At 38.9% G+C, this 13,495-nt stretch overlaps 1 protein-coding gene and 1 long non-coding RNA gene across 3 annotated transcripts in view; both read right to left on the bottom strand.

Moving 5' to 3' along the window:
* The window catches only part of castor2 (cytosolic arginine sensor for mTORC1 subunit 2), an 18,611-nt gene extending 14,650 nt beyond the window's left edge, over positions 1 to 3,961 (bottom strand). Inside the window, exon 1 of the mRNA XM_081366738.1 lies at positions 3,491 to 3,961. Coding sequence (XP_081222864.1) covers positions 3,491 to 3,603 — 113 coding nt within the window. The 5' untranslated portion in view covers positions 3,604 to 3,961. The remainder of the gene's footprint in view (positions 1 to 3,490) is intronic.
* A 2,316-nt stretch (positions 3,962 to 6,277) lies between these two features.
* Positions 6,278 to 13,389, bottom strand: LOC308691540. Of its 2 annotated transcripts, XR_014030258.1 has the most exons (8): positions 13,329 to 13,389; positions 12,745 to 12,803; positions 11,432 to 11,478; positions 11,181 to 11,244; positions 10,568 to 10,632; positions 6,904 to 6,976; positions 6,611 to 6,652; positions 6,278 to 6,374 (listed from the first exon to the last, which is right to left on the bottom strand). It is a non-coding gene; the product is annotated as an uncharacterized lncRNA (long non-coding RNA). The 2 variants fall into 2 exon arrangements; XR_014030259.1 differs by lacking the exon at positions 6,278 to 6,374 and having other exon boundaries at positions 6,514 to 6,652.
* Positions 13,390 to 13,495: the final 106 nt, after the last annotated feature.

Raw genomic sequence — 13,495 nt, 5'->3', positions numbered from 1 at the left:
TACAGTGATGGATTAGCCAACACTGCTTTTTTGCTCATCTCAGGACTCTCAAATTAAAGCAATGATCATGACAGGTCTTATGCCCTTAAATCAGAGGAACAAAACTAATTTTCAACAGGCTATGACTCACTCGCTCAGAGCCTCTGCTCAGAAATGCGCTCCAAAAAAAAACGTTCCTGAGGTCTCCAAAGACACACACACACCGGATCTGTTTTTAAACGCAAGACCAAATACTTATTGATTCCAACGTTTTCTCTTAAAATTTGCCTCTTCCTTTTTTATTTTCTAACTCTATTTTTAGAGGGGAAAAACTGAAATTTCAAGGTGGCTGTTCCCGTTTATCAGGTAATGTTGCTGGAAATACTTGACTGAAAAACACAGCACAAAACCAAATATTTCAACATTACATACTTTGTTACAGACAACACAATATGCACTTTTCCATTCGACTGTGATACTTTTCCATTGTTTTTAAATGTAAACGCGCAAGACTGATGTCTTTAACCGTCGCTCGTGTCTTGTGAATGAAACAGCATTTTAAAAATGCGCGGCTTAAGTAAAAATCAACTAAAGTTTTTCAAAAATGCGTTCCTAGACCTTGCCCTTTTTTTGTTCTACTGACCTGTGTCTGTGTGAACTGCCCCAAGACTTTCTTTTTTCTGAGGAACAAGAAAGAAGATAGAAGATATTTTGAGAAGTTTCAATTGTTTTTGTTCATTCAATATGAACTTTTTTTCTATACATGTGTATATATATATATATATATATATATATATATATATATATATATATATATATATATATATATATATATATATATATATATATATATATATATATATATACTTTTTTTTTGGGCGGCGGCGGCGTGAACATGAACTATATATTTCTGGAAAATGTGCATGGACTTGATTTTATCCATTGGGGGTTGACTGAATTGTGATATTTTATAAACTAGGAGAGTCAACTAGACTTCACTGAATTCAACAGAACCAACCTTTGAAACATTAAAAACTTTTTTTAATGGTGACACTGCATTTGGTTGACTGTTGTTTCATTGTTTATTCCTGAGTCAAAAAAAAAAAAAAAAAAAAAAAAACCTGCTTCCTCTGTCTCTATTCTTGCTGGGCAAACAGTGATCCAGCAAAACCCAAGGGCTGGCAACAATGTTTCAAACTGTAAGCAACTATTTCCAGAGCTCCCCTCATGTTGTGCGCATTCTGCATGACTCTGAGAAACTTCACAAACAGCTACTAAATAAGATGATTCAAGCTGTGCCTCTGCGACAGAAAAACAAGTGTAAAGCATTAAGATGTGTGCCAAGTCAGAATCAATTTAAAGATTCAAAATAAGAAAAATAGCCATATCAAAAATGCTACTTCCACATGAAATTGCATTTGGATCCAAAAAAAAAGCTCTTAAAATGGATTTCATGGTCTGATGGACAAAACATACAGCACTGAATACAAAAGAAAACCCTGGAGAAACGTTGTTCAAAGCCAGATGCAAACCACAAGGAGTAATGTGCCACTGCAAACAGAACCTGAATGTTAAAAACAGCCCAGCTGCAAAGCTTTTTACTGTGAACAACCTTCAATTAACAAATTAATAACCCTGCATTTGTAGGCAGACCTTGAATGTTTTTGCATAGACATTACTTTCAGTATTTTTCCTTTGGATCACAGGTGATGTCATCATTATTGTTCCAGGCTCTGAGTCATGACAAAACATCTCTGAGCTCCAAAGAAAAGTTTTCTTCTCGAAAACGTCAAACTAATAGCCGTCAACCAATGTTATATTGTCAAACCTATAGCAAGCTTACTTGTCTGATTTTGCTTAATTGCAGTCTCTTGAATGCAGTGATACTTTTTCAAAACAAGTATGCCGAACATGACAGCCATTAAAGGGATAGTTCACCCAAAAATGTAGGCTTTTATTCACATACATCAACTCACACATCAGTTGTGGTAAACGAAAGCTCAAGCATGTTCGCTTGAAGTGCGAGAACCAATGAGGTTCATTCTCTGTGTTACGCAGCACGTTTGAGCTTCCGCAAGAACCAATGAGCTTTGTTCTCAAGCGTCAAGCAGGTTTGGTTGAGCTTCTGTTTATGTTCGCTGATCAATGTTTAAATGTGAATAAAAGTTCAAATATGTGAGTCCTAAATTAAATATGTTCATCAAATAAAGCCATCGAGTCTCTCCGGAACATTCGGACTAAACCGCTCAATTCATATGCTAGATTTACGATCTTTTTAAAGCATCAAAGTGGTAGTTGCGTAGACTGTCAATGGAGGGACAGAAAGCCCTCCGAGTTCATCAAAAAGATCTTCATTTGCTTTCCGAAGATGAATGAAAGTCTTGAGGGTTTGGAACGACGTGAGGGTGAGTAATTAATGACAGAATTTTTGGGTGAACTAACTCTTTAAGAACCATTGAACCAATAAAGCACCTATGGCCCTGGAAAAGGAGATTTCCGAACGCTAGAGCAAATTAACATGCAAAATAAAAAAGGCCTGATGGGAATTAGGTCCCTGATCTAAGCCAAGACAGAAACTCATGAGACATGAAAACAACCTACTCTTGTCTTACTAACCACTTTAACTCTAGCCAAAGGCCCGAGTTTGTGTCCACAGCTCTAAACGACCGAGCAGGATGTTTCTCGCTGAGGTTCAGACTCCGGAGCCGGACTGGAGATGTGCTCACACACTCTGCTTACGCAAACACAGCAAGGGGCCATTGAGACTCTATGAATAGATGGTCTTTCACAAAGCACCTCATCATATGAGAGGGCATCAGGATGAGATACAAGGCAACTGCAGAAGGTTACCAACAGCAATGATTGTGTATTACTAGAAAAACACAAAATGTGTTAAAAAAATACAGTAGCAAAGCAATGCACCAAATTCATGCAAATCATGTTCAGGCCACAACTTTTCCCTCCTCTTCCAGTTGTTTACAGGTTTCCACCAGCGGCACTGAGTGTAGTCAGGCGGATATCTATTGATCAAAACAGGTCAGTATTTGATTAAAGTACTGAAAGGACAAGCTTCTCATCAAGTCATCAGGATCCCCCCCTTCAGCTGTATCAAGTGATGCTGCTGAATACGTGATCGTGCATTGAGCATCACAGACGGGGAGACTTAAAGCCACATCCCCCTCCGTATATTTATACCGCTGCCCAAGAAGAAAAACAACCCCGATCACGTACACACACCCCTCTTCCGTCGAATGAACTTAAGCAACAGCACAGACAATCATAACTGCTTAACAAAACACCCATGATCGCTCACTTCATCACGGTCACGCGCTTCTTAAATGCAGCAAATATACATTTGGATGTGAACCGTAAAGTGCTGGAACTGCATCTGGCTAAGAGGTGCGTAGCGGTAAGCTAATGTAATTCCGCGTCAGAATCTTCAAGAAAGATATTTAACGGACAGCGAACACAGGTTTAACACAACGCAAACTTGATTCGTGAAGCTACTTACCTTGTTTTAGATGGCAGAAAAGCTAATTTGATTAATCCGTGAGTGCAAATCTGGATCCCCTCTTTCGCTATACTTGCTACTTTTAAACTGTGCTCTAAAATGTGCAGCTCCATCTTTTGCGTCTTCTCATTTGTGGTACATCTAAAACATATATATGACTGCCTACTGCGTTTTGATAAAAAATAAAAAAGAATAAATAAATAAATAAGTAGAGCTTATGGACAGGGCTTTAAAACCTTCAAACGGAGCGGAAAGGAGGGGAGAGAAAAGGAAAAGTTATCTGCCGAGGAAAAGAGAGAAAGAGAGTAAAGCGGGGTGAAATAAAAGAAAGCACAACGAGGTAAACGGGAAGGGAGAAAAAAAGAGGACTGTCGGCCCCCGTGTTTCCACTCCGACAAGGATTGGAATGGGCCAGCAGCTGGTAACAGTGAAACAAACAACCTGTCAGTCAAAAAAGTGGGCGGGACGAATTATACAAGAAGTGCATGCTGGGATATGTAGTTCAGCGCTACGAAGTTCATCGATGGACATTGCCGTTTTGAAATGTAGTCATAAAATGCCATGTCATTTGTTTCCTTTTTGTTTTTAATAGAAAAACAGTTAGTTAAGTTTCTCAAACTCAAAATATTTGCCCATAGCCTTTATTTAACTGAAATGACAAGATGTAGGCCTACTAGCCATGTTACACAGCTCACGTTTATGGGGCCCAGGACAACATTTTTATTGATGGGCGCTTGCTCCATCAAGCCCAATGAGGTCATACCATAGAGGACCTTATACCCCCTTCATCACAGGGCTTGGGACAATGTTTGTTTGATATAAATTTTGCAGAAATATGAAAAACATGAAGAAAATGTACTTTTAGTGAGGTAAAAAATAGTTTTAAAATCACTTGGTCCAGTTTCCTAAATTAAAGGAACGAGACAATTTAACCGCTGTCACCTTTTCTTGAGCCTAAACAAAATCCTGCAAATCATTGTGTAATGTGATGGAGGCTTTTCAATCAATATCAAACTGTTCTGCCTTTATCTATACGGAAAAACAAAAAAAGACAATGGGTGGAACTTTGGTTCCTTTTCAAGATTAAAGATGACACATGAAACTTGACACATTTATGTTAAAGTAACTTTCCCCAGGTGGAGTTGTAAAACATGAACAGGAAAAAAAATACATGACAATGCATCAAGTCATTTAGAACAACCATATCATATGCATGTAATAAACATACATAATTAGATCACGACACCCATTCATTTAGCAATTCCTGGCCAGAGTGCGTCATCAAAGGAACGAAGGCAGAAGTTTAATAATTCACAAGTGCTGACTATTGGTAACCAGGGCCGGTGCTGCAGAGCGTCATAAAACAACAAGCATTCTTTGTGTGCAGCTGTGATAAGATCCCTGGGACACTCTGATCTCTCACAGGGACAGGCATTGTTCAGTTCAAAGGACACAACTCCTCTTCAGATGCGGTTTCTTTCAGCATTAACACTCTAAACACAGAGCTTACGGTAAGCTTCAGGCTTTACACAGGCGATGGATGGTTTTGCATTTAAATATCAGGTAAATTAAAAACCACGGTTTTAACTCTGACAGTCTTTGAAGGACCAACATTTTTTGTTCCAGTTAAAGTTATAAGACACTAAAACACCAAATTAATATTTTAAATGGAGAATCTTTAGCTTTACAAACAAGAAACTTGTGTTTGGCCAGCAGTGCAAATATTTGTTGAAAACTTAGATTGACCAACGGTTTAAAAAGTACCTTCACATTAGATTAGATCTATATCTCGACACAAGGATCAGTTTTACACCTTTATCAGTTAAAAGCAAAAGTTTGTATTTGGTTTCTTTAATAATCCACGAAAAGGCTGAAACCTTAAGCGGAAATGAACTCAAGAGATAAAAACAAATAAAATGCTTAATTGCCATTGTTCAGGCCAAGCAACAGTAGACTTATCACCCCTTATGAAGAAATGCTCAGCTGAAAACTACGCTTTAAAACATTCCCCAAAGGTCACCAACAGAACATTCAAGCTCTCACAAATAAAGGCTTAGTTACACTCAAAGGCAGCTTGTCAAAGCAGAAGTGGAGCACTGAAAGCTGCGTTCTGCAGAGAATCTTTTAATCTGAACCTCATGACCCACATGAAGGCCTGAGAACCAAACTCTTAACTGCGTGAGGATTTCACACTTAGGGTCATGACATGGATTTCTCTTAATTTTAATGTTCCCTGAGGTTTACTCGTTAAAGTTTTGCACAAAAAACAAATGTATATGCAGAAAAACTTATTTTCAACCCCTCATTTTGGCCCGTCTGAAATGATCCGTTTTAAAGGGCGGCTCCTTTTAAGGCTTGTCAGTAAACATCCACTTATGAATGGCCAACATCACCCCATTATTGCATGCATTTAGAAATGTAAAACTTAAAGCATTATGCAATTGTTTGCTTGCAATGTAGCCGTCAGATCCTGTACAGTTGGCTACTTTATCTCGCTGAACTTCCACTGCCTCATTTAAACTTAATTTGCAGTCAAATGCTTCAAACAAACAGAATTATACAATATCCAAACAAGTTAAACACTTTGTTTACGAGGACGACGTTTTAAGCTCGCAGGATGTTTTATGCTACAAAAGGCCTGTTATGCATGAAAAGTAATAATTTAACTGCTGAATTACACGCCCAGAGAAACGATTTACAAGATATTTGGGATTTTACACCGTTCCAATTCTTCTCCCTTTGTCAAAAAACACTTTGAAAAAAAAAAAAAAAATGCATACAACAGATAGATTTTAAACTTCATTTATTGAAAACTGCATTACCACAAAACTCCAAAGCAGAGGAAGGTTTAGTTTCCCACGCAGTATGATCTCATCAGCACCAACTGTTGTTAAAGACAAAGGGCAATTACATTCATAATCAGAGCTAATTCAATATGCCACTGACACTGATGAAGTATATCAGGTGTTGCCCTAAAGACCACAGGCATTTTATTTAGCAAAAAAACCTGCAAAACATCTCATAGGGCACTGCTGTGGGATCACGGCGTTGAGGATCGCCAGTGAGGAGAAGTGGCTGACCCCCTTTGAAAGTGATCCAAAGATGTGAAACGGCTCTCACCTCGCAAGTCTGGCTGGGAAACCCTTCACTCCAAGTCCAAACCTGACATAGAAGAAACAATTAAACAAACCTGTACAACCTTGCATTTAGAGTTCAAGTGCATTTAAAGAAATGTTCCTAATAAATCTGAAAGTGACTCATTAGGATGGGTTTTAATTTTTGGTCACGTCCACAGCAAGTCAGGAACCACATATCCTAAAAGCCTTGGTAATATGACCAAATACATCACGTTCATGCAACTGGGAATGTTCATGCAACTGGGAATGTTCAAGACCAAAAGACAGAAGCCTTACTTTTCATTTTAAAGCACTGTGTGGAAGAACGACGCCCTGCCAGCGTTTACTCTTCAATCTCACCATATGAGACCTGTGGGCACAGCACAAACAAGACAGGATTATCAAGACACGCTGAGCTTTTGAAACAATGTAACAAGGCTTCTAAAAAGGGCAGGTCGCAGTATGCCGATATCCTCCCCGGAGAGCGTCTTGGATGAGTGTTGGGCGTATGGGAGAATTGACTGCACACCACCGACACTCATTCCACACTGCATGCATGTTATGAGAAATGTACAGGTTTTTTCTTCTGTCTAGTACAGAGTCTGAAATGGTTCCATAAAGGATTCAGTCTCTTTAAAACCTTCCTTTCCGTGAACCTACTCTGCTCTGATTGGTCAGACGGCCCAATCTGTTCTGATTGGTCTAGAGCTTACAGGACGTGTCAGAAACGAAACGGTAACGATGGCGTCCGTTTTTTGGTATCAATTCCAGCACGAGTCTTCCTTTTGCAGCGCATACAAAGTGGATTTGCAGAGCTAAAAAGACTGACACGAATTAAACTCTTCCAGTCTCCACTACAACTACAGTAGCCTGGTTTTCCATTACAGATTTGCACAAAACTTTTGGGATATTTTCTAATTGTCGATAATCTATTGCAAAATGACGGCGTTTCCTAGCCTGGCTAACGTCAGACCTCTTCTCATTGAGACGTGGTCTGGGAACCACACGTTCATTTTCTCGTATTTGAGGCGTGGTTTACGAATGCCCAGAGCCGTTTATTGGGCGCTACGAATGTCTATCAAATGCGCCTGTACGTAGCTCATAGCCAATCGTTTCAATTATACCAGATGACGTATGTAGAGCGGCAGAAATTCGATGAGGAAGACGAATAAACTTGCGTTCTAAACTACTTAGAACACTATCTAAGGCTGCATCGAGCGTCTGATGCCACGTTAGATCCATAGATATAAACAAACTGCTTTGGTGTGTCGCATAGACGTCGTCATCGTCTTGCTGCTCCCTCCCCGTTCTGTGATTGGTTCCCTTTTTGAGGGGAAAACCTGGTCCATGGTGTCCAGGCTGCCTAGCAGCGCGAATAAAATCGCGCTGCGTGCAAGGCACCATAGGGAAACCCAGGCTAGGCGTTTCCATTAACCGAGGTTATGCAACAAATGTTATTTTTTCCTCTGGCAATAAATCATTCCAAAAATCATGGCAATGGATGTTGGTAGGTTTATGTATAAATTGCAGCCACCGCACTAGCCATTATTTTTAATTGAAGATGTAGGCAAGGAAAGCCCCGTATACTTGGGAGCAGCCAGGTATGAGGCGTTTTGGGCGTTTCTCCATCCTATTTGCTTCAAGGTCTTGATAAATTGTGGCATTTCTTTGTCGTTTAGATTCCAGTACTCCCAGAATTCTCGTTTATGAGTTTAACACCCAGGGCTCGCAAAATCGCCTGCCCGACGTCCCGGGGCTATTGTGTTTTCCAGTCGGGCTACCAAAATGCATAACCAGCCTGCCCGACGGGCTATCTGAAATAGTGTTCGCTTCAGTTTTGTTATTTAATCAGATTCAGCGCGTTCTTCATCTTCAATCCGCAGCGGCGCAGAGCAGAGCCAGAGAGCGCACGTCAGAAAGGGGTGTGTGTGTGTGTGTGTGTTAATTTGAGTCTCATTGGTCTGTCAATGTCAGAATATTTGAGATGACCAATCAAATCAAAGTAGGCGGGCTTTATGTTCACAAGAAGCTGCAGAGCGCGAATTTGAGCAGAGCGACTCGACGCTTCAGTTTACGGCCAAGTGCGAGATAAGATGTAAGTAGCTAAACTAAACATTTCATATTTTACAGCTTTTTTAGGTCATAAATGTAAAACGAATGACAAAATTAATCAGACAAATGAATATACTTTTGTCGAATCTCGCCATTTTGAACTGAAAATAGGCCTATGTAACGTGACTAATAATTAGTTTACTGTCATTGTGAGGGGACATTAGCATTAACAAATCCGTTTTCATGTTAGGCACAAGATTAATACTGAATGTGTACATGTTGAGAATTAATATGCAATTTGTAGCCTTCAGTAAATTAAAAAACTTCAGCTTTAGGAGGGGAAGAGACAGGGCAAGATGAGGAGACTGAGAGAAAAAGAAAGAGTGATGGATAAGAAGTGAGAGCAGGTATTGACACAATCTACTGCCCACTGACATTGTTTTAAAGCTATTTCTTATCCTTTTTTGGCCTTCAAACGTCTTGAAATGGACATATCAGAGAAATAAAAAATTTGAACCCCCTAATAACCTTAAATGTAGGACCTATTTGATTATAAAGCCCTTTATTAGGAATAAGATCAATAATGAATGTGTACATACTGTGAATGAATTTAATAAACTTAGTTAGGCTACCTAGCTTTCCTAGTAGCTTTCAGTAAATTAATGCGTCTGAGAAAATGATTCATAAATCAACCTATCAGTTGACCCTAAGTTTACTTCACTGACAGACAAAAATGAAAATATATCAGTATATACCTAATATATACCTATATCAGTCAAAGCTCAGCTTTAGGAGGGGAAGAGACAGAGCAAGAGAAAAACAAAGAGAATAGGAGTGTGATGCTGATGAGGAGAGAAAAATAATCAGCTGCCCTCTTACATGGATTTAAAGCTATTGTTATCCAATTTTTTTGGCCCTCAAAACATCTTAAAATGCACATATGTAGATCAGAGAAATCAACATTTTCTCGGGGGTGCCCCTGAACCCCCCTCACTAGCCTACCTCACATTCGGGACCTCCGTGATGATAAAACCCTGCCATCTGCATGTTAATGAAACTTAATAGTGAGCATTAGACCCTAAACTAAAGTGTTACTTTTTTATTTTATCATACCCTCATTGGGGGCTGAGCCACAAACACGGACTGATTCATGTTCCATACTGGCCACACACCTTTCAGTTCAGTTAGAACCAGATGCATATTTGTTGATATTTTGTGTTTTGAAAAAGTTTTTGATTCATTGTTTTGACTCCTAACCAATATTCTAGATTAATAAAATTGACTTTTTATCTGGGCTAGTCAAATTCATTTCGGGCTACCAAAATCTGAAGAGTGCCTGCCCGAAGGGCTACCAGCGATTTTGAAATTTTGCGAGCCCTGACACCTATTCGGTCTAAGCATAACATCTAATATTGGTTTATATTAGAGACATTAACAAAAGGAATATTTCTTGTTTTGATTAATAGTTTGGCAACAATGATCATAAAAACATTAATAGAAAACGGTAATTGATATAAAAAGTAGAATTTTTGGTCAAATTGTGCAGCCCTACACAGCAAATCTTGAGGAATACACTGTATACGAACCAGTTTTCAAATTAGCAATGCAAACAGAAGGCGTTATTGCAAAGTTGGGCAATATAGAAAGTCATTGGGTCTACATGCTCTATACTACTCTGAACACTGCCAAATGTCAGATTTAACACCATATAGGAAAAATAACCTTCATAATGAGGTCTTGTCTCGACCACTGCCAGGACCAAACAACAAACACATAAGGTCCATTAAGAGCAGGTGTCGAGGTTCTCTAGCACTGGCATTTGAACATTCCAGTCAGACATACAACTGGATGCAGATACCAACAGTGCAGGCTAGTGTTGTTCGGAATAAGCCAATTGAACATTACATACCTCTAACACACCTCCAATCACCAAAGGGCTGGTGCGCCTCCTGGTGGACATCCTTCAGATCACACCTACGGAGCAGAAGTTCACAGATGAGATGTTGCTCTTCAAAGTCTGACAAACGAAGGTACATCCTTTAAGCTAATTGAAATGTACTGCAGTGTTTTCCCACAAAGCTAATGATATTAGCAACATGGGTAAAGCGATACTACAGACTTTATCTCTGAGGTATTTCCAACGACTAAGCTCTACTGAGAGGGGCCAGTCGGGATAGACCTCATTCAAACCACTTTTTCCAAAATCCATTACAGATAAGATTAAAACAAATACTAGGCCTGCCGCAATTAATCCGATCGTGGTCATTTAGTCTAATTGCAATTAGATAACACAAATTGTGCAGGTTTTGCCATCCAAATAAGGGAAATATTGAAGCTATAATACTATAAACGTTTTCACAGCATTAAATTCATATCAGCCTATTTTATTATAAATTTCATTATTATATTACATTCGATTCCAAGCAAAAATAAGGACTTGTAAGTGCCAATTTATAATTGTGACAGGCTTAGCAGATACTTTTACAACAATTGATAAAGTGCTAACATGTAGTGACATTTACCATTTGAATAAGATTCCTCAGGAACAAAAAGCATTTTTGATAAGGCAACATTGTGTTCTGGAGCCTGAAAAATAAATGGAAACGTAAGAAAAGCATAGCACATGTACATTTTAAGCACACTCAAGGAGAGTTTGACTGTTCAGAAAAGCACATCCTCTTTCATGGTTTATAAGAGCAGTTGAACATTAAAGGCAATCATCATTACAAAACTCATTGTTAAATTCACCATTATCCCCAATTAAAATTCTTACCTACTGACCCGTCTGTTCACAGGAGGGCCGTTAGGGTCACCCAAAACCTGCAAGTACATGGCAGTAGAGATGCACCGATTACAATTTTCTGGGCCGATTCCGATTTCCGATTTTTCATTAAGTTTGACCTGCCGATACCGATTTTAGCCGATTCCGATTTCATTTTTTCTAACCACTTTACAGCACACACAAATATTTATTTTATATCTTTTCTGTAATAGAACATTTTACAATTTGCATAGTTCACACACATCTAAAGTGCAGTGTTGTTGAAGAACCATTTCCTTTTCACATTCAATATCCAATATATATATATATATATATATATATATATATATATATATATATATATATATATATATATATATATATATATATATATATATATATATTTAGCAAACGAAACGTCTGTATGAAAACAGGGAATGGCAATAAAATAATAGGCTATATAAATAAAAAATAAAATAAATATAGCCTTGCAGTATAAAGATATTTCTCAAAGCACACACACACAGGCCTATTGCAATCACTTGTACAAACTGAATAATAAAACAAGTTTAAAGGGTACATTTTCTATAAATATTAGTCTTTGTTTTCTTTTCTGACATAGCCTGCTCCAGTTCTTGTTAAAACACACAAATTCTGTGCATTTTGGGCACTTTTTTAGTGAAACCCTATTTAGGCTATTTTCCATCAAAAGTGTGCTTTCCCTTTAATTGAGCGTGAGCAGTGCAGCAAATAGACTCGGCGCCGAAACACGCGCTTCACTGCTCGCGACGCTCCTGCTTGACGCTCACGCGCTGCTCCTGCTTCCGTTGTGAATGCACTCATTGATTAACATGCACGCCGAAAAAAAATACGCGCTTGCAGTCTGAACGGACGTAATTCACGAGGTTTTCTACATGTGCTCCGTGTGCACGTGTGATGCCGATGTTGCGCGATGTTAATTATGCTGCGCCCGAGTGCATTAGACCGGCATAAAATCGGCATTTGTCAGACTGACCGGCCGGTCGCCGGTTACGGCCGATCACGTGAAAATCGGCCAATTCCGGTCACCAGCCGATCAATCGGTGCATCTCTACATGGCAGTTTTTAAATTATATGTGAAGGATAAAAACAGGTAAAGAATTCCCCATGCTAAACATGTCTCTTCTCAAAAGTAACACTGTTATTTGGAGAGCACAACAGCGGGTTGCAAGAGAAGGGAATTGTAATTTTTGCACTGCACCAGTTCCTAAGCCCACTAGGACTAGACTGTGACTAGTACTGTGCACTTAAGTTACTTTCTAAGCAAAGCAACAGAAAACACTTACCATACTGCATATGTAGGGTACAATAGGCTTCAAACCACATGGAGAGAGTTAAGAACCACCTGGAGGGGGAAAGGGAAAAAAAAATATTCTTTATACACTCCCAAATTACAGCCGTTGCAATGACGACATGTCAGGATATCCCAGGCCTCATTGTCATCATTGCAACGGTTCAACAGTGATGAAAGCAAACCTGGTGTTTTTCTAGCCACGCAGATCGAGGAATTTGTCTATTTGAGAAACTCCACTTGTGATGTTCTGCTAGGCAACTGAAGAGATCTGCTCAAGTTTTACAAACGTGTTCCCCACAAACCAAATCACCCACAATGAATCAGCATAGCATTATAGCATTTGATTACAAAGGTTATTTTGTATAAAAGCTAAAATGAACTTTTTAGCTCACTGTATTGATCTATTGAGGATGATTTAGTCTCAGGAATCTACAGGACTATTCAACCACGTGGTGCAGAACACGATTCGCTAGAACGTAAAAACAAGTCCCTGACTCAAACTTATTCAAAGGTAACAAATTAAACATAACAGAAAACAACCTTGATCAATGAAACTCTGAAGTAGCAACAAATTACCTAGTTTAAGTCAGACGTCTTCACACACACGCTCTCAAGCGAGTTGAATCAGAGGAGGAAGGAAGGAAACGGAAGAAGAACGTCTTTTTTATACTGCAGTTGCTAACTTTACGACATTTTACGGCTCTGCGTTTCTGTGGCAACGATTAAAACCGACAAACGTATTT

Source organism: Scardinius erythrophthalmus (assembly GCF_964197995.2).
Source record: "Scardinius erythrophthalmus genome assembly, chromosome: 5".
Lineage (NCBI taxonomy): Eukaryota > Metazoa > Chordata > Actinopteri > Cypriniformes > Leuciscidae > Scardinius > Scardinius erythrophthalmus.
This window is presented reverse-complemented; position numbering and strand designations above follow the sequence as displayed.